This window comes from Carassius gibelio, chromosome A8, assembly GCF_023724105.1.
Source record: "Carassius gibelio isolate Cgi1373 ecotype wild population from Czech Republic chromosome A8, carGib1.2-hapl.c, whole genome shotgun sequence".
Taxonomy (NCBI): domain Eukaryota; kingdom Metazoa; phylum Chordata; class Actinopteri; order Cypriniformes; family Cyprinidae; genus Carassius; species Carassius gibelio.
Genome location: NC_068378.1, coordinates 16,228,736 through 16,250,259, shown reverse-complemented (window position 1 = coordinate 16,250,259; position 21,524 = coordinate 16,228,736). Strand labels below are relative to the sequence as shown.

Here is a 21,524-nt window from a genome sequence, read left to right as displayed (position 1 = left end):
GTTATAGGTTGCCCTTTGTTTCTTCTTTAGTGAGTGTATGGATAAGCACAATTTCTGCAAAACAAATAGATTTTTTAGAGGGTGGTTTATTTCAGCATGTTTAGAACTAAGAAATGCAGATCAAATGGACAGCTTGCAATGGCCACTTGTGAAAATTGTTTTATTGAGTTGTCTCCAGTAAAACTCTGTTCTTCACAGCAAAACAGTTTTTTTTTTAATCAGTATGATAATCTTGTACCAATATGTAGGTATGATTTAGACATCAGTGTATGTGTGTTTATATGTCCTGAAAGGTGATGAAATTAATATTTGTACTCATATGTAGGTTAAAAATCTGGTTGTGCAAAAATATGCTTTAAATTAAAATCTTAACAGATTACTGTCATAACAAAACCATTGGCAACCTAAAACTGTTTTCAGCTTGGCTCTAGCTGCTTTAAAAAGGCATGTCCCCATATGTGAGGTATTTTTTATATGTACCAGTTTTTCACAAAAACGCGTATGTGTGTGTGTGTGTGTGTGTGTGTGTGTGTGTATGAGAGCGAGAATGATCAGATTCATGTGTAAACCTTCAGAAACTAGCAGAATGTAAATGATACTAACAAAAAAAAGTTGTTCACCAAAACAATACACTTCTGTTATTTACTTACTACAAACCTGCTATTCATAAAGTGTAGACATTTTAAAGAATGTTCACACTTCTCTTTTTTTTTTATGAAATAAAGGATGTGTTAATCAGAGACATGAATGGACTCCATGCACACATACTGCCTATGCATTTCTGCTAAAATTTGGCACAGTATTATCACTAGCAAACTAGTAGTAGGTAACTATTTGTTATATTTTTAATAAATGTTCAACTATAGTAAATGTGATATTTTAGGATATTATATGAAAACAACATTTTAGTTATGAGATCTAGACGCTTTAAATACTTTTAAGAGCAAAGGAGGATTGCATCAACATTTGTCTCTGTCGTGTTGTAACACATCCTTGAGATGTAATTTTTCTGTTTAGTTTACTCATCATTTCCAAACATTGCGGTGCACCGGATGTTGCAGTGATCATTGAGGCTAATTGCAGAAGCAATCATGAATAATGTTCATAAGTCTGTACAATAGAATTCATCATATTAATAGATTATTAGTGAATGATGACATATGACTTTTTTTTTTTCAGCAAAAGTGTGGATTTTTATGCTGTTTCATAATCACCAATTACTGAACACATGCATACAGTAAAGAACTCGAGTTAGCTCCTGGTGTAAAATCATTTACACACCAACAAAATGTAGATTGGTGACATCATAATCTGTTCATAGAATTTGTCTGGAAAATGAGACTTAGGGGGTCATGAAGACTCAATAGGTGACAAGACGGTTGCTTCACATTACTGGAATGAAAGTTTAACTGCTTTCGTTTTGTTAGTGAACAGTATGTTCTGTTTTACTCGGATGACTAAGCCTCTGTACTCCAGCCAACACTGAGAGAGCTTTCTAATTCAAAACTTAGTAAAGAGGAGCTGGAATTATTTTGAGTTGCCACCCACTGGATAATGCGGGATTCAGAACAGCTTGATGAAATCCTCCAAACTATATTTATCAATATGATTAATGACAGTGTATTTGGATAATTCTCGGATATTATGCAATATAACACAGCCTTCTTTTATCTAACTGAAGATGGAGAAAAAAACCCCACTTGTTGAGGAAGGAAGGAAACGCTCATTCAGCCCCCACCCCCAGCGGGCAACACCCAGAGCCAGGCTGGCTGAAAAACTCTACATCTTGCCATTTTCTGTCTGTCTTGTGAAAGACTGCGCCGTGACACGGGACCGAGAGAAAAGGAGCCGCCGCCCTTTCGCAATCTCTCTCTCCCGCTCCCTCTCTCTATCTCTCGGAGAGCTTCAACCTTCCCTGCTACTGCTGCGTAAGTGCAGCTAGCCTCACTCAAACGCCAGGGTTTATATACGCGCCTATTTTTAGCCCCAGCGCGTGAAGCTATTTTTAACCAATATGAGCTCATCGCTTTCCTGCTCATCCAATCAGAACGCAGAGGTGAGCACGTGCGTGGGCGGGAAGCACAGAAAGAGAGAAAGAGATGAGTAAAAGGACAGCTGATGGAAACCGGGCTGGAAGTACGGGAGCGCGCAATTCCCGGCGCGTTCTCAGGGTCGTAAATGTGAAAATAAAATAAAATAATACATTATTAATCGATATATAATTATTTTATACAATTAATATAATCTAAATATTAACAAGTATCACGATAAAAAAACACAATACGACAACAGTGATAAAATAACAAATAATTGTAATAATAAGAAGGTTTAGGTCACTCTACATAATGATATGCACTATGCAGTTCCACGGTACCATAAAAAAATTGTTCTATCGGTCTGTGGTAGCAAGTGCTGTTTGTGTGTTGGGGAAACAGCATTAAAGGGGAAGATCCAAAAGGACAGATAAAACGCTGAGGGAGGCAGGCTTTCTGGCTCTGTACCGGGGACTAAATTGAACTCACTGAAGATGGTGACCAAGAGGAAGATGCTGTGCAAACTCGTCAACATCATGAAAGCCTCCCCACATTCAATGCAGTAGCCTGCAATACATCCTCATATCCAATACAGTAAGAGCACCTTCACTTTCATTTCATAGACCGGTGTTCCACTGAGACATGAAACAATCATTTCTACCCACAATGTATGTAAGTCTGCATATAGATTTTTGTTTGTTTGTTTGTTTGTTTGTGTGATTATACTGTATGATGCTTACAATATCTACACTGTAAATAACACTGTGAAAAAAAACTTTTTAACAGTTAAAATCTCAGAAACTAGATTGAAACAACATCGACACCTGGTGGCCAGTCATCATAATTCTACTTCTAATTTCAACTCTAAAATCGATTTAAAACTGTAGTATTAAACTGTTAATGCTCGCAACTTTTGATATTAAATTAAATATATTAGCTTGTACTTTGTATTTAGTGGCATTCTCATTTAAATGATAGACACCGCTCAATCCTGCCGTATTGTGATGCTGACCCTTTTTCTTTATGGGACACTAAGAAAATAAAACTGTGAAGATGCTGATTTAATTTTTCAACAGGATTTGTCACCTGCCAAAAGAACCAAAAGTTGGTTAAATGACCATAGTGCTGGTGTGCTTGACTGGCAGGCAAACTCACCAGACCTGAACCCCATCGAGAATCTATGGGATATTGTCAAGAGGAAAATGAGAAACAAGAGACCAAAAAATGCAGATGAGCTGAAGGCCACTGTCAAAGAAACCTGGGCTTCCATACTCACCTCAGTGCCACAAACTGATTACCTCCATGCCACACTGAACTGAGACAGTAATTAAAGCAAAATAAGCCCCTACCAATATTGAGGACATGTATAGTAAATTAACATACTTTCCAGAAGGCCAACAATTCACTAAAAATGTTTTTATTGGTCTTATGAAGTATTCTAATTTGTTGAGATTGAATTTGAATTTGCATTGAATTTATTTAATACACAAGTTTCACAATTTGAGTTGAATTACTGAAATTAATGAACTTTTCCATGACATTCTAATTTATTGAGATGCACCTGTAATAGTTATTTTAAATACCTTGGCAATACTTCCATGCTAAATAAAAGGTAATAATTCGACACTTTGGATAGAAGCTGCTGAGGTAGAAAAGCAAGAAAACATTGGTAGCTTATGTATTTTAGCAAAATAAATACATTTCTGTAAGCTAACAAGGTCTTTATAAAATAAAATATATCAACTAATATTGTAAAATTGTTGCTCTGTTTGTGGGATGTTGCTCTGTGTGCACTTTAATATAAAGTGATTTGATAATTGTCTTAATTTGACTTGTAATGAGGGGTGCTATATTTAAAAAAAAAAAAATCATCATCGTTTAGTCGCTAGAGGGCGTTAAATCCAAACAGATGTCTCGATATCCGTGATATTTTCATACAGCAAAGAACTGTGATCTCCCAGAGTTTGTGTGTGTGTGTGCGTGTGTGTGTGTGCATGTGTGTCAGAGAGAGAGAGTGCGGATAAGTCTGCCATGGCCATAAGTGTTTTCACTCTCTCTCTTTCTTATTCTTTTGATCTTTTAATAATTGCTTATGTGACCTGATTCAGATACCATTAATTCTGATGCTGTTAGATTGAATTGGAGTGTGTTGAGTGTGTGTCCACAAAAACAAGGCAGTGAATGTGAGAGATGAAAAGAGAGAAAACCAACATGAGATTAAAACATCCATTAAGCAAAAGAAGCCCAAGAGAGAGTCACTTTCAGCAGCTGTCTTATTCTTTAAAAAAATATATACACAGAGAAGGAGGGAAGAAGGGAGGGAGGGAGAGATGGATAGAAAGAAAGACAGAGTGAGAGAAGGCTGGGCACAACTGGGACAGTTCCCTCCAGCAGGGGAGTGTTTGAAAGAAAGGAGTAAATGATAAGAGACGACTGAAGGAGTGAGAGAGAGAGAGAGAGAGAGAGAGAGAGTTAATAAAGAGTTAAAAGATGCAGAGAGATGAAAAGGGAAAGACAATAACAGAGTGAACAAAACAGAGAACGGAGCAGAAGAAGAGAAATTCAGCCGGGAAATATTATAAACATAGAAGACAGACCAAGAGAGGATTTTGCTGCAACACTGACCTGAGCAGGATTATACTGTTTTACACTGTACTGCACTGCGCACACACACACATGCGCGCTGATGCTGACATTAGCTAGAAACCATTTGTGTGTGTGATATTTCTGAACAGAGCACACAGAGAGAGTGTGTGTTTACTCCATACTAGAACCGCATGAGTGAGTGTGTGTGTGTGTGTGTGTCGGACAGCCATGAAGAGGATGCTGGCTCTCTTCTGCTTAATTTCACTGGCAGCACTTCTAACGGATGCATGGAGACCATCTCAACCACGACTGCTCTTCCAACACTCAGGTGAGGCAACTGACTTTCTATTGACTTTTCTGTTGAGATATTAGCATTTTATTGGCATTTAAATAATATTAATAATTGTCATTATAAAATAATAATAATTCATATTATGTCAAGTCAAGTTAGTCAAGTCTGCTTTATTGTTAATTCTTCCACGTGTACAGTGCATACATACAGAGAATCGAAATTGCGTTACTCTCAGACCCCCGGTGCATACAGATAACAATTATTATAAAGTAAATACTATATAATTTAAAAATAATTAAGAAGCTCATTCAAAACATGCACTATGCAGTACTATGTTACCATAAATAATTTAATTAATGTTGGTCTGCATAGTTTATAGTGCAACACTCAGGGGAGACAACTGACTTTCCATTTAATTCTATTTTCTATCAAGCTTGTCTACATTTAATATTTTAATCCTGATATCCTTATGTAGTTTTTTTAAGCCATTCTTCCCACTATGTAGAAGATTTCCGGTTTTATATAATATAAATATTATAAATATCCAGTCTTTCTGTGCTCCACACCCAAACTCTTTCTTGCTTTGAAACCCAATTACCCTAATGCCATCTATAATCAGTCGTGGTTCGACAGGGGAACATCATGTTGTGTAGTCTGAAACTGGTTGTGTCTTTCTCCATGACCTAGAAAACCCTGCACAGATACAGCACAAATTCTGTATATAAGTGATGACTGAGAGTCAATGTGAGAGAAGACAGATGAAGAGAGAGAGTGTGTGTATGTGTTTATTGTGTGTGAAACGCTTTTAGAAATATTAGGGGTAAAACATATCTTAATAAATCCATGTCAATCTGCATGAATGCGTGTGTTGTGTTTATGTGGATCTCTTAATTACCCAATTAGCCTTTCATTCACGCAGACTCCCAAAGGGTAGAGCATAAGTGTGTGTTTGTGTAAGGGAACGGCTGGTGGTTGATTATTATCGAGCTCATTTTGGCTTGATTTCCCTGATGAGATGATAAATGACAGCTCTTAAGTAGCACATGCTGAGATTTTGTGCTACTGGATAAAAATAAAAATAAAATATTTTCCAGCTGGTCTGTTTTGATTGGTTACTTTGCAGTTGATTGGCCTGGTGATTATAACCAACAGCATCAATCAAATAAGTATAAGCTCTGGCAAGTATGTGTATCTGTGTGCATTTGAGTCCTATAATTATGATATATACTCATATTCAGCCCAGGTCATAGGTCATGCTTAGTATATCTAACCGACGGAGAGTTGAGAAATTCCAGAACACAGCAGTGTGTGTTCGCCCAGTTTATTTTAGCTGTCTGTGTGTTTATGCATGATCTCTGGGCCTTGTGTTCCCCCACACCTGTTAACATTTCTACCACACACATATGAACATGCCAGCTGGTGGATTGAGCAGTAATAGCCGATAACTCAATTTGCACAGGAAGTGTGTACTGTTTGTTCTTGTCTGCCAGTAGCATATGGGAAAAGTTGTGGCCAACACACCCTAACATACTTCAGTCCACACTTATTGTATAAGAGGTGTTTGCTTGTGAACAGATTTTTGAATCAAATTTCACAATTCACTTACGATTCACAAGCTCTCGATTTGATGCCCATTTAGATTTCGTTGGAATAAGTTAAATTTTTCAGTTCCACCTTTTTTTTTATTTTTTATTTTTTTTTGCATACTTTAACTTATTAATTTTAGTTATATGCAAAGGTAATATCTCATTTTCTTTTTTTTACTTTTGTATCTAATATTTATTTTTATTTTTATTTCAGCTTTATATAACGAAAATGATTTTGAATAGTTTTAGTTAACATCACTCTGCAAGACAGTGTTTCAGACTGATTTAAATGAGATCTCTGTTAATTATTCATTAAAAGGTTTTTTATTAATTTTTTTTATTTTTTATTTTTGGTAGCTCACATTCACAGATCAGGTAAAATTTTATTTCTGACACCAACAGGACAGGAAGCTCTGGACACTATCACGCAGACCCTGAAATAGTAAATCCCAATGAAGATTGCAATATATATATATGTATTGGTCCTATTGCAGCAACACAATATATAATGTTGTGCTGTTAAGGCAAGCCTGTCCTCCTGTAGATGTATATGTATAATGTTTCTTAGCTGTATCACACGCTACATATTTGCACTAATCGTGTAATCCCACATCCATCTCTCTCATGACTGTGGTAATCTAATGTTCAGATATGCACTCACAGCTTGTGTGTGGTTAAATATACAGCACTAGGCCTGTATGTTGCTAAATATACCCTGGTCATAGAATGATGGATAGAATGGTCTCTGACTCACTGTGTTCATAATCATGTGTGTGTGTGTGTGTGTGTGTAAGAGAGAACAATGACAGTTGTAGTTGTACTAATTGTTTAAGGCCATCAGAATGTCTCACTGTTTGTCTAATTTAGTTTATGGCTTAAAAGGTCATGAGTCAGACTGATTACAGTCTGGGGCTACCAGATTCTAGACCACCTATGAAAACTCCCTCCCTTCCTGTTAAACACACTTGAGACAGGTGGAATACCAGCCTGTAATCCATCTGAGTGATCTGAGCGCGCACACACACACACACACACACACCCTTGTTACCACAGCAACTGCCCCCAAGAAAGGGTGCAATGGTGCCACTAAGAAAGTGCCAGAAATGCATGTGTGAGGTTTCAGGCTGTGACAGATTGTGTGCATGTCCCTCGTGACAGCTGAATTTTTTTAGTGTGTGTGGGTGAGTGAGAGAATATTTGAAAGGAGTCATACACATGTAAATTTATAGAACAATTACCGTGATATATCTGCATTGGATTTTTTCTGTTTTATAATATTATCTGCTGCACTCTCACTGCATTTAATTCGTTTCCTATGATTCTCATGGCATGTTTTCAATCTTCTTGTCTATTCCATTCATCTCATGGGTTATTTTATCTCTGTCTGTCTCGACTGTTCACATTTTTGAACAGGTTATTCTGCACAATGGTCAGTCTGTCTGGTCCACATATGAGTTTTTATGAGTTCATTGTCTTAAGGAAAAGTACAGAATACAGTGTTACTCTGGACAGCTTTAAATGTATTTTTAGAAATAGTTAATCCACAAAAATAAACATTCTATCATCATTTACTCACCCTCATGTTATTCCAAACCAGTGGCTTGGCTTTCTGTCTTCCATGGAGTACAAAAGAGATGTTTTGAACAATACTAGTTGCTTCTGGAGCCTTGTGAAATAGTACATCTGAATGGTTCACTATATTCCAGGTCATATGACTGCTTTGTGTAAGAAAGTGATGTTGATTCTCTGATACTCTTCTCCTCCAGTGGGCTTTTAACTAATGGATCTGGATCATTGTGCCATTGAGTTTTCAATTATTTCATATTCAGTCTGTTCCTCCAACAAAACTATCTTATGACTTCAGAAGACTTGGGACATAGATCACAAGTTGTAGACCATTTTATGATATGGTAATTTTTTTTATTTATTGTAATAAAATTGGAAAAACTGACCAGGATATTCTTCTGAAATTCGCCCTCTGTTGCATGGAAGAAAGAAACCCTCTTTCACAGGTTTTTCCTACAAAAACAGTAAATCTGAATTGCATTTTCCTTATTGGCCTGTCAGAAATAAAAGATTTGTGATGGAAAACAGCAATGCTGCATATATGTAAAACTCAGCCGCAAGGGTCTATAGTCATAACAGAAATATATGAAATAATCTGTTCATGTTCTCTCTATCTCTCTCTCTCTTTCTTAGAGCTGATGCGGAGCGGCAGGCTCAAATCTCTCTCTGTGCCTGCTGGAGATCTGAACTCTCTGCTGCCGGATGAAGACGGCCGTCGTCTTTACATTGGTATGAAAGACCATCTACTGTCCACCAGCCTGGATGATATTACTCAAACCCCTTGCAAGGTATGTACGCGCCAATGGTATGGTATGGTATTTTTGGAGCTAGTCAGTCCCTGGTGACCATTCACTTTTATTGTACAGAAGAAAGCAAGTTGAGGGTAGTAACTAACAAGAATTTTAAATAGTTTATTTCACCCAAACACACTGTAGTATCAAACAAGAAAGCTTTTACTAGTAGGTTCTTATCTTGTGAAATATTTCTCAGGCTAAAAAACAACAAGTTGAAAAACAAACTTTATGTATTATTGGCTTTCAAACAAACATTTGTTGCATGAATTAGACCCTGTGAGTGTATTTGTGGATGTCTGTGTGAGTAAGTGTGTGTGTGTGTGTGTTGGAGTGTATTTGTGAGCCCATCCCTCCTTTTCTACATAACTTCGTGTGTATTCATTATGATTTCATCTGAGTAATGCCAGGTTGGCATCCAACTGTAATTCCTCACATGATACATGATGAAATCAGCATAAGCATCAACATTTAATATGACTAAGAGGAGCTTTTATACACACTTGTGCACCAGATGAGATTCACATCTGTGCGTGTGCTGTATTTCAGATTTACTGGCCTGCAAGTCCAGATCGGATCCAGAACTGTATCATGGCTGGAAAAAACCTGCAGGTAAAACATGATTTTATGAAACACGGCTTGTTTAGACAGCTTTTCTTGAAGTGTTTAATCACAAACCTCATTGTGCTAGTGTCCTTTTCATGTCACAGACGGACTGTGCAAACTTCCTGCGTGTGTTAGAGTTGTATAACCAAACACATCTTTATGCCTGTGGGACTGGAGCGTTCAACCCTCGCTGTGCCTTCATCCCCACCAACCTCTTCCTCAGGGTAAAGGACTACATTTCCCAGCATGCACCTCTCTCACATAAACTCTTCCTGTTGTGTTTGTGTACTTAGAATATAGTATGCTGTGCAGGTGACAGAATAGGAAATGTCAGATTATACACTTTTGTGAGGATTATATTACTAATAGATAAATTACTAATAAATGTAAATTAAATGTTAATTTATTAAAATAACTAAAATAAAAAATTAGAATAAAATATTTTTTTACATATCGAAATGTTTTATTAAACTAATAATAAAAAAAGATTCTTAATGAAAAAAAAAAGTTTCATACAGAACAAAACATCCTTTAAGGATTATTATGTATGGGCAAAAATCTATCATTTGAACTGTAAATAATGTAATGGGAATTTCAGGCTGAGGAACAAATGCTGCAGTATGAGGACACAGAATCAGGGAAGGGGAAATGTCCTTATGACCCTCACCAGAGAACAGCTACGGCCATCATAGGTAAGACTGCAGGTTTATAGTTTGTGTGTCATTTTTCTGTTTGTGTGAGAACATGCCGGTGTAACTCTGATCTAAATCTTTGTGCATGTTTGTTCAGACGGAGAGCTGTACGCTGGCATCTCATCTGACTTTCTAAGTCATGATACCACTTTTATCCGTAGTCTGGGGGAGCGACATGTGATTCGTACTGAACAATACGACTCTACGTGGCTGCAAGGTGAAACATGTGCATGTTCAAGCACACATACTCCTGAGCTAGCTCTAACACACTCACACATACAAAAATACACACGTCAGGTTGTTGACAGCAATTAAAGATGCTTATATTGTTTACACAGTAACAGATGTATGTGTTAGTTAACTGTATTTTTGTCTCTCGCGCTCTCTCCAGGCGCTGAATTTGTACATGTTGCAGCGATGTCAGAGAGTGATAACGAGGAGGATGATAAGGTCTACGTGTTCTTCACTGAGCGTGCCCAGGAGGCAGAGGGGACTGCTGGGAAGGTCCTCTATTCTAGAATCGCCCGCGTCTGCAAGGTATCTAATAGTTTATTCCTATATACTTAATTTGTATTACAATAAAAAGTTACGTACAAATCCCAAAAAATATGTATATTAGTATCATACAGTACATGTTAAACAAAATATAGTATTAAGAGAGTTCATGTGCAGAAAAAACATGTCCAAAAATATGCAAACCATCCATGGTGTATATATATATATATATTATACAATGGTAGCATGGTAGTTTTTGTTAGCGAAAACTAGAAGGAAACTGATATTATGGTACTGCATCCATGTGTTTATCTCTCTTTCTTTCTTTTTTAGAATGATATTGGTGGTCAGCGTAGTTTGGTTCATAAATGGAGCACCTTTCAGAAAGCTCGAATTGTTTGCTCAGTACCAGGACCTGACGGCATACAGACACACTTTGATAAACTCCGTGAGTAATAAAAACAACTTCATATAAATGCCACACAAAAAAAAACATTTCACTCCCACTTGATTACCCAAAGTTTAAGCAAACTCTTAAATTAATTAAGGCATTGAGATAACCTTGTACATTTTTTAGAATATAATTTATACTGTTGAGTCTGTGTGTGTGTGTGTGTGTGTGTGTGCATGTGTGTCATATGCCAAAACTTCCCTGATTTATGGAACAAGGTTTATCAGTAGACTCACACACAAACACATACAGTACACACACACCACACACAGACTCAGACAGAAACCAGTTTCTTATCAATCAGTCTGTGTAAACAAAATCCTCGCATAGAATAAACAATTCTTAAATCCTCAATCTGACCAAAGTTTTACTGTAGTCTCATATTCATTTATTATATCTGTAAGGTATACACATTACAGTGTACTGAAATGTTCGTCTCAGTTATCGGTGACAACTGCACTGAAAATAGCATGTCCCCTAAACTATTCCACCCAAATACGATATAAAACACAGCCAGCATTAACTTTGTATCAAGAATGGCTTCCATATCTAAATGCAACTTCATCAAATCTGCAAGCGGCTCCGAACAGACTCTCAACAGTGCATGTCCAGCTATGTTCAAGTTTTAGAGAATCTTGTATTCTGTATCTTATTTCTCGGCCTACTAAAGTATTAAGAACATGCAAAACAGCTTTGTTTTGATTGCTTAACATTTTCATCTTAACTTGTGCCATAAAAATGTTCTGATGATTCTACAATGTAAACATGCTCTAATGCTAATATGCATCTCATTTTAACTGTACTTTTGCCCTGTGGTGGTAATCTATAAGAATTCTCTTCTCTGTCTTGTTTACATTGTGCTCCATGGCCGCTAAACCACTACATCTCCCATAATCTCCGCCTGCATCAGGGACCCTCATTTTTGCTATAGTTCTGATGGGCCAGACCACACTGCAGTCAGTGAATGTTTGTCAGGAATTGTGAGTTTAAAGATTGTATAAAGAAACATGCGTAGACTTATGATACGAGTTGAGAACTGCCAGGTTGCTGGAAGAGTAGAGTTAGAATTACGTGAATTCTGTTCTTGTGAAATATGGAACAGATGAAGCTTACGTCTTTAAAGAAAAAAAAAAAAAAAGACTGGCGTGTGTTTTGGTATGCAAGATTGAAAGTACTCCAGAATGTGTCACGGTCTGGTGTAAATGAGTTTAGATAATGTCTGTGTGTGTGTGTGTGCGGAGGTGACGCTGCCAACTTCTGTGGCTCTAATTTGGAAGCTAAGCTGAATTTGTGTTGTGTCAGGTCTGATATTTAAATACCTCTCTATGACTCTAAAAAGTGTAATGTTTAACACCTATTGAGTACTTTAGGGATTATTTTCTTATGGTTATATACATTTTATTCCCGGACTAAAAGTTTTGTTACAAATTGAACTAATTCACCCTGAATGTTTTACATTTTTTATACATGATGATAAATGTATCTTAAATGAGTGTGCCAGACAGTGCTTATGCTATTTGTATTGGTGGTCTGCTGAATGTTTTGAAGGCCGCCAGTATCTGTGTGTGTGCATTTTCACGTCCACGGTGGCATCCTCCCCCATCCTTGCACATAATCTACTGGCTAACTCGGGATGAGGATGAGGGAGGAGAGTTAGAGGTTAGGAGGGATAGGGACAGATAGGGGCAGGATAGAGAAGTGTCAACAAGTGAAGGGCAGACAAAACTATCTGTCCTCAAAGAGAACAAAAGCTTTTGTTGGATGAAATTGACACAATTAAAGCATCCCCGCAAAAGAGAAGAAGAACCAGGGAAGGGGTGGTAGTGAAAACAATCTGAAAGAGAGGGAGGAGGGGTTGGGCAGAAATGAGGGATAGTGATGAGATTCGGAGGGAAAGAGGGAGTGTGAATGCTTAATTAAAAGGATTCTGTTGGTTTGTGTGTAAAATAAGAGAGGAAAACAGAGCATCTGTGTTTATATGGGTGGATTTAGCCCAGAGTGGTGTGTAATTAATGTTTTACCCATTTTATAGTTCTGATCTAGTTTATGTTCTCAGTTTTTAACAGTTTGTGAGAGTCCGTAAATCTATCTCCTGTTTCAAAAGCGTATCTGCGGTAGCATGAATGTTTAAGACTGTGGTTTCTAACTGACGGGTTGTGTCCCGTATCTTTTATTGTCGCCAAGGGCTGCGTGTCTGATCAAACTCCACTGCATTTTTGATTGGGGTCGCTAAGATATTTGAATGTTTTTGAAGAAAGTCTCCTATGCTCACCAAAGCTGTATTTATTTGATTGAAAATACAGTATAAGATCTTTCAGAAATCATTCTAATATGCTGTTTTGGTGCTCAAGTAACATTTCTTATTATCAGTGTTGAAAACAGTTCTTCTTTCCTGTCAGTTTTGATCAGTTTAATGTTTCCTGGCTAAATTTATAAGTTATGACCTAAACCTAAGTAATTGGTAATTTACATGTTACATTTTTGTTTACTTTTATTGTAAAAAAAAAAAAAAAAAATGTTGTTTTGGGCCATCACATATTGTCCATTGTAAAATTTGGATTTGAGAACCACCATCTTATCGTGCATGTTTGAGATGATAAGGCGTTTGATTATATCTGACATGGCTGGAATGCAGAAATGAACTAGCCTACCCCCAACAGCACAAGTTCTTTGTGAAGATATACAGTAGGTGTGTGTGTGTGTGTGTGTGTGTGTGTGTGTGTGTGTGTGTGTGTGTGTGTGTGTGTGTGTGTGTGTGTGTGTGTGTGTGTGTGTTTAAACCAAGCAGCTACCTCCTGCTCTCTCTTGTGAAGCCCATACGGAAGTGACTTAAACTGTAATTCATCAATTGACCACTAAAGGCTGGCTGCAAAAGGGAGTCAATCCCATAGACTCCCCATGTTAAAATGCTCAAATTTACAGCAGAAAAAAACATGTTTACAGCCTGGTTCAAAAAATTATTTTGGTCTATATAGGTAAGTTTTACAGCCAGCTCTGCCTACTTTTGGTTTCAAAAACTCTTTTCGGAAAACTATGGGTTTTTAGTCTATGGTTGAAACAGAAATTAAACAACAAAAATGCTGAGTTACACGTGTATTTTTGAATGAGAAAGAGAGTGTGACCACAGAAACATTGTTTTCATGAGTTTGTACAGCTTTGATATGAAACCAGAGACCATACACACTACACACTCAATCGTTATCATTAGCAGTGACTAAAAGGCATACAAAGCATGTTTAAAATTCTAAATTTGTTTTCTGTTTTTCTGTAGAGGATATTTTTATTCAGCGTGGAAAGGAAAAAAAGAATCCCCTTATCTATGGGCTATTCACCACAACCAGGTGAGTCTTACACACTGACTTGGTATCAATTTTTAAACATTTGACTGTAATAAATCACATTTGGATGCATGCATCATAGTTGAAATCATCATTTACTCTGATTTAAGTCATTCCAAACTCATATGACTTTCTTTACGAAAAAAAAACACAAGAAGGTATGTTTAGTAGAATGCTGGTGTTGCTCTTTTTTTTGAAAAAAAAAAACTAACCAAAAAACAAAAACAAAAAAAAAAAAAACATAAATAGTGGCTAGGGATAGTCAAGCTCCAAAAGTTACAAAAATCACCATCATATTTGTCTTATGTGCTATATCTCAGGGTTCTAAGGCTATTTACAAAAAGACAAGAAATTCAAGTTGTTATTATGTTGATAGATATGAATAATACATTTAGAAACTTTAAAAACAAAATGTATTGCATTAATGTTATTCCGCAAGAATCAAAAATGACATCTGATCAGTATTAGAATGATTTCTAGTAATGGTAAATAGTAATTAATTAAGCTTTGATATATATGTATAAATTGTGTGTGTGTGTGAGTGTGTGTGTGTGTGAGAGAGTTTATTTTTAATTGTAAATTGTAAAAAAATTTTACAATACGACTGTTTTATTTGATTTTTTATTAAATAAATGCAGGCTTGGTGACTTTTACATGGTAGTGTATATTCAAATATGAATCTTCAAAGCTTTTTGTTGTCAATGATGCTGATGTAATTGGTTCACATGTTACTTGTAATAAATCATGAGTCATTAAATTTGAATATGCAAATTGTAAAAATGTATTATTATTTTCGGTAAATAACAACAACTTACATTTCTGCACACAAAGCTATTGTGGGCTTCAGAAGTCGAGTTTACTTCTGTAATGGTACTGTGTTTTTTATTCATTTATTTTTTTGTCATTTTTGAAGCTTGATGGTCCCTCTCTTGATGGATCACTCTTCACTTTTTAATTGTATGGAAAAGTGCAATGTGCACATCATGACAACTCTGTGTGTGCATATGTGGTTGAGGCTGTGGATAAAATAACAGTATTACTGAGTCATACTTTCCAGCTGGTCTAAGATGATATTATTAATGCACGCATGATTTTTAAAACACATTAGAAGTTGAACCAATTTTACATAAGCCATCTCAAATAGCATATGCCTTCTTCTTTGTTTCTGAAAATGTGTGTGTGTCTGCCTAAGGTTTTGGGGAGGGTTGCATAGTGTGGAGTGCACAATGAAGTATGGATATAGAAAAAGCTGCATGGAAAGAGTGACAGTGTTATTGCTCTCTGCTAAGCTGTTCCACTGAGTGTTAAATCTCCCAGAGACTCGTAAAGACTGTCGCTTTCAGTGCAGACCCATATTCAATTCAGATCAGATGACATTTTAACCCTCGCTGAGGACTGAAGTGCCACTTTTATTTGTGCCACCAGAGTTTGGTTTTAATTGGATTTAAGTCTGGCCAAAAACATGAAGGGGAAGCGAATAAGATTAATTCTATTGTTTTCATACATTGTGATTTAGTCCTCTTCATTGCTAGTTGATGCTGTCTGTTTATACCTCTCAATCAATTAATAATTCATGTTTCTATTTTCATGTGCGTTTGTTTCCTCTCTCAACAGCAATGTCTTGAATGGATCCGCTGTGTGCATTTACAGAATGCAAGACATTATTAGAGCTTTTAAAGGAAATTTCCTTCATAGGGAGGGTCAACAGTACAAGTGGACGGAGTATACAGGCAAAGTTCCCTATCCCAGACCCGGCACAGTGAGTGTTCAAATCCAATTAGGCATTAAAGCAGTATAATGTACAGTATAAAAAGGTTATTCTAGAAATCATGTAAATTATTATTTTTGGACCATAATACTGAACTTCCTGTCAAAATTCAGTGTCCCAGCAGCACATATGGAGGGTTCAAATCAACCAGGGAATATCCTGATGATGTCATCTTCTTTAGCCGCACACATCCTTTAATGCAGGAAGTGGTAAAACCACTTGGGGGTCATCCTTTGCTCATCAAAGTGGGTGTGCCTTATAAACTGACCCGCCTCCTTGTGGACAGAGTGGAGGGGGTGGATGGTCAATATGACGTGCTGTTCATTGGCACAGGTGTGTGTTTGTGGTGAATACTGAAGTAAACTGTAGGTTTGCTGAACTTTTATGGAAATTATTTGACGTCCATTTAGTTCGTTTTAAATACTGTGTGTATTTTATGTGTGCATTCAGATTCTGGCCTGGTTCTGAAAGTGATTCACCTCCCTAAAGCCAACGGACAGAATCAGGAGATTACTCTGGAACAGCTGCAGGTTTTTAGGGTAAAACTTCTGCAGCTTAACCTTCCAGATTCATTGGGATTACCTTTCGAACTTGAAACATTAACTGCTCGTCTCCTGTCACTCAACAGAACAAGTCACCAATCACTGCCATGACGCTGTCCAAGAAAAAGGTACCATGTTTATCAGTGGAAGCACATATAACATACATGAATATAAATGTAGGATACACTGACACACTTTTATATAAATCTTCCCATCTTGTCACCATGGCAACGCAAGAGGGTGGAAGATATTTAAAATAAAACTATGATTGTTATTTGTTTTGCAATTTTTTTCCATGAAACACTCACTGAAACCTGAAGAACTGTGATGGAAAGAGCTCTGTAATAAGCTGGAAATAAGAATGTGATTTAGATCTCTGTGTTTCTGGCCCAGCGCTCCTGGTTACTGAAGAAAAGCAATAAACAGGATCACAGCCTGATATCAGTATGTGTGTGTGTGTGTGTGTGTTTGGTCTCCAGCAGTGGCTGTTTGCTGGATCAGCAGAGGGTGTGATTCAGTTGGGTCTGTTCCACTGCGATTTGTACGGCCAAGCCTGCGCTGAATGCTGTCTTGCTAGAGACCCATACTGCACCTGGGATGGTCATTCTTGCAGCCCTTACATGCCAACTGCACACAGGTGACACACTTGTATGGACAGCTTGTTTGATAGAATCCATTTCATCAGCAGTTTCCAATGCACTCAAACCGAAACGTGTTGGTATTTGGTATATCTGAAATAAACCTGATCTGAAACATTCTTCCTTATTTGCAGAAGAGACATTCGTCAGGTTAATGATGACGGCAACCCACTGAACCAGTGTGTCAGACAGGGAGGTAAGACACACAGACAACCAGACATTTTCAATTGCTAAACATCCTGCTTTGGGACAGTCATTTTTTGTGTTTATTTATATGTTGATTTCATTCATTGCTGCTTAAATCTGGGAGGAAACTTACTAAAGGTTGAATAAACTTTTACCATTTGTGCCTTTAGAAAAACCTGCATTGCGCAGTGCCCATGATGTGAAATGGCATGTTATGCACAATAAATAAAAAAATTGTTTTTAATAATAATAATAAGAAGAAGAACAAATAAAAGATTATTAATAATATTTTCAGCAACAAAAATAATCAAATATTACTATTATGTGTGAAATGTCTTGTGTGCACACATACCAACAATCAAAAAGTGCAATAATAATAATAATAATAATATATGAGAAATTACAACAATTAATTAAAACTGTAATAATAATAATAGTAAAATATTACTATTATGTGTGAAATGCCATGTGTATGTGCACATAGACCATCAATTAATTCATTAAAAAACGTAGTAGTAAAATATTTTTATGTGAGAAATGCTGTGTTCATGTGCAACACAGCATTTTTTTTTCTTATTCTATTTATTGTTATTCAGCTGGTCTTCAGGTGGAGGCAGAGGAGAAGACATTAGTTGTGGCCATGGGTAACAGCACTTACCTGGAGTGCCTAGCCAAATCTCACCATGTCACAGTCACCTGGTTTAAAGACATAGGCGAGAACAGCCTGGAGCAACATAAGGTACCTTCACACTAATGTCTGCACACTCAAAACATGATCAAATATTGAGATGTCTGTACATTTGAACCTTCTGTCTTTCAGGTCACACCTGGGGAGCAGCTGGTCTTCATTGACAGGGGCATCCTCATTCCCCGGGCTGAGCTCAATCACGGTGGCGTTTATCACTGTCAGCTAGAAGAACATGGATTCCGGTGGACAGCCGTTACTATTCGTTTAATTGTGTGGAGCCCCACATTTGTCTCCTCTCAGCCATGGTACCAGGATGTGATGGCATTGATCAACCACGGCAAACTGGAGCGACACTGCAAAGAACTGAGTCAGCGTCACAACAACAAGGACTCAGGGAATCGCAAACATAACAAACAAGACCGAAAGAGAGCAGACCGGCACAGGCACCGAGGACGGGCAGAGAAGGAGAAAGGAAAGGGGCGGAAGAACCGGAGCCAAATGCAGAGTTCAGCACAGAGACAGCCAAGGAGCGCATAGAACAAATCGCGGGTGTTTACAAAACTGCTCAAAACAAAAGAATACAACAAGACATGCAATAGACAGTATATTCACAGTACATTCAAGTATGCATGGCATCATGTTAAAAGAGATTTGCTTTGTTTCAAAACCTAATGAGCTGTCTGTATGCGGCAGCATTGTCAAGCAACAAGCTCAAAAATATACATGCAAGATCGGGGATGAAAAGAGAAAAATGTTTATAAACTTACATTTCTTTCAGTTAATTCAAAGAAGTATATCAGTATTGATTGTTCAAAAGTTTGGGCTCAGCAAGATTTTTAAAAATACATTTGTTGTGCATAAAATTGCCTTAAATTTATCAAAAGTGACAGGAACGAATGCGGTTATTTTGAACTCTTTTGTATTATTCAGAACAACATTTTTGGACATTGATAGTAATAAGAAATGTTCCTTGAGCACCAGATCAAGAAATATTGGAGAGGCTGTGGCCTAATGGTTAGCGATTCAGACTTGTAATTCAAAGGTTGTGAGTTTGAGTCTTGGGCTGGCAGGAATTGTAGGTGGGGTAAGTGAATGTATGTACAGCACTCTCTCCACCCTCAATACAAAGTGTGTGCACTTTGGATGGGTTGGATGCAGAGCACAAATTCCAAGTAACATACTTAGCTGTATGTCACGTCACATTTTTTCACTTTCAAATTAGAATGATTTCTGAAGGATTGTGTGAAAATGAAGACTGGAGTAATGGCTGCTGCAAATTGAGCTTTACCATCTCAAGAATGAAATACATTTTAAAAACATATTAAAAGAGAAACAGTTATTTTAGTTGTTTTACTGTATTTTTGATCAAATTGATGGTGAGCATAAGACTTTATTCAAAACATGAAAAAAATCATACTCACCCCAAACTTTTGAACAGTAGTGTAATTAAAAACATATTATTTTCCCAAAAAGTTCATCTGCGTTTTGACATGCTAATTGGAAACTTAATTGCATGTCAAGAATATTTGTGTGCTGGCCAGAATTGTAGAGTGTTTCTAATTTCTTAACGAGTTCATTGATGAGTAGAATGCCGACTATGTAGGCAATGAGACAGCTCACTAGGTTTTGGAACAAAGCAACTATCAGAATCATGTGAAGGACTGTTGCTAAGCGAATCAAGAATGATCTGAATTAGGTGGGGTCAAGAAGAAGTGTTTACTTTAATATTAAAAACTGATTATTTGAGGACTGTGTTAAGCATATTTTAACCTTTTAGGGCAAGAGAGTGTCCCCAAATTTTCTTCTGATGAACAAAAGAAAAATCTCCCAAAGTTGGGGAGCATCATAAAATTTCCTTTGTTTAAAAAGACTGTTGAAATGTATTTCCTTATTTATCTTTCATGGTATTTATTTTCCTTGTGTTTTTGTGCTTTGTGTGTATATTGTCTTGCATTTTAAGTGTAAAAATTGTACATGATATTATTTTAAAAACATTTGTGAATAAAGTGTAATTCTGTCTCTGACGCGACTCATTAAGGTATCGAGAGATTTATTTAAATTAATCAGCAAAATTCTGAAAAGTTTCGTGGGATGATGAATATTGTGTTTCTCTGGGGAATGATGGAGGCACAAAGTGTGTGTTATTTTACTGGACTAAAACAGCAGCTATTTTCTCCTGCGCATGGACAGATGCACGACTGCCAAGAGTTTTAGCACCCGCCCTGAAGTGCCTCCATTCAGAATGATGGAAATTTGAAAAATAAATTAGGCAAAATGGATATAAAGGCTTTAAAGTACTATACAAAAACAGAGAGAAGAGGGCAGATTAAAATGCTGTCAGACCCACACCACATGTCAGAGACAGACTGTATATGTTGGAGCAGATCGGTTCACTGAGAGACTCAAACAAAACTTAAATGTTGTTAACAGTCATAAAATACATAAAAAAGAATATATGTTTCATGTTTTACATTTGGTGAATCCTGCTCTTAATAATTTAAACCTTGTGAATCGCGTGACTATGTCTTACCTAAAACTGTAAATCTGGTTTTCATTAATGGACTCTGAACCTTGAATAAAGTGTTTTGGAAGACTTTCATGGAATTGAGAGAAAAAGAACTGAATTCAACATTGCACTACTTAATGTGTTCCATTCTGTAATTTTAATAAAATTCACATATACTGCTTTATACAGTACCAGAAAAAATTATTGCATTAGTATAATACAACATCCCAACATCTAACACATCTCGAACTTTAATCCGAGCCAAGAAACCGTCCTGTTTAAAGCAGAAAATGATCATTGATATATCATAATAGTCAAACAGTTTTTTGCTTTTTGTCTGTATAATATAAACAGAAACACTCTCACATGCACAGGCATGTGCTGGAATGTTCTCTTGGTACTTCTTGCTGTGTGACAAGCATTTGAATTCCATGAGTACATTATATTGCATCCTATATAAATGACAGGACACTGGGAAAATGAATAGGCGGGTTGTCTTGGATACAGCTGCCACTTAAAACACTCCCAGAAGTGAATACCAAATATTGGAGAGCCTATATGTGAGTAAATGAGATCAGCGATGCAAATAACAAAGTGAAGGGGACAGACTAGAGGAGAAACACAAGGAATGAGAGATATTGTTTTCTATTAAGGAAAATGTCTGTCTTGCTGTTGTGGAATACTGACTAGAAAACAAGATTTTATTGAATTTACTTTATTAATAGAATTTCCTGAAATAGCACAATCACTCAGCACAAAT

At 36.8% G+C, this 21,524-nt stretch overlaps 1 protein-coding gene across 2 annotated transcripts; it reads left to right on the top strand.

Moving 5' to 3' along the window:
• Positions 1 to 4,223: 4,223 nt before the first annotated feature.
• LOC128018577 (semaphorin-3A-like) lies at positions 4,224 to 20,936 on the top strand. Of its 2 annotated transcripts, none has more exons than XM_052604171.1 (17): positions 4,224 to 4,947; positions 8,697 to 8,851; positions 9,404 to 9,466; positions 9,565 to 9,684; positions 10,059 to 10,152; positions 10,250 to 10,369; positions 10,544 to 10,689; positions 10,981 to 11,095; positions 14,370 to 14,439; positions 16,051 to 16,195; positions 16,318 to 16,537; positions 16,655 to 16,743; positions 16,833 to 16,874; positions 17,226 to 17,383; positions 17,519 to 17,580; positions 18,167 to 18,309; positions 18,391 to 20,936. In XM_052604171.1, the coding sequence occupies exons 1-17, from the start codon at positions 4,848 to 4,850 to the stop codon at positions 18,793 to 18,795; spliced, it is 2,247 nt and encodes a 748-aa protein (XP_052460131.1). In that variant the 5' UTR covers positions 4,224 to 4,847; the 3' UTR covers positions 18,796 to 20,936. The 2 variants fall into 2 exon arrangements, with proteins under 2 accessions (XP_052460131.1, XP_052460132.1); XM_052604172.1 differs by having other exon boundaries at positions 4,225 to 4,947; positions 9,546 to 9,684.
• The last annotated feature ends 588 nt before the right edge of the window (positions 20,937 to 21,524 follow it).

What these genes read in the sequence shown, in the direction of transcription:
- LOC128018577 (XM_052604171.1), top strand. Translation starts at nt 4,848, where the DNA reads ATGAAGAGGATGCTGGCTCTCTTCTGCTTAATTTCACTGGCAGCACTT. An exon ending in GGGCTATTCACCACAACCAG is followed by an intron (nt 14,440 to 16,050) that starts GTGAGTCTTACA and finishes CTCTCTCAACAG; the next exon opens with CAATGTCTTGAATGGATCCG. An exon ending in TGACGCTGTCCAAGAAAAAG is followed by an intron (nt 16,875 to 17,225) that starts GTACCATGTTTA and finishes TTTGGTCTCCAG; the next exon opens with CAGTGGCTGTTTGCTGGATC.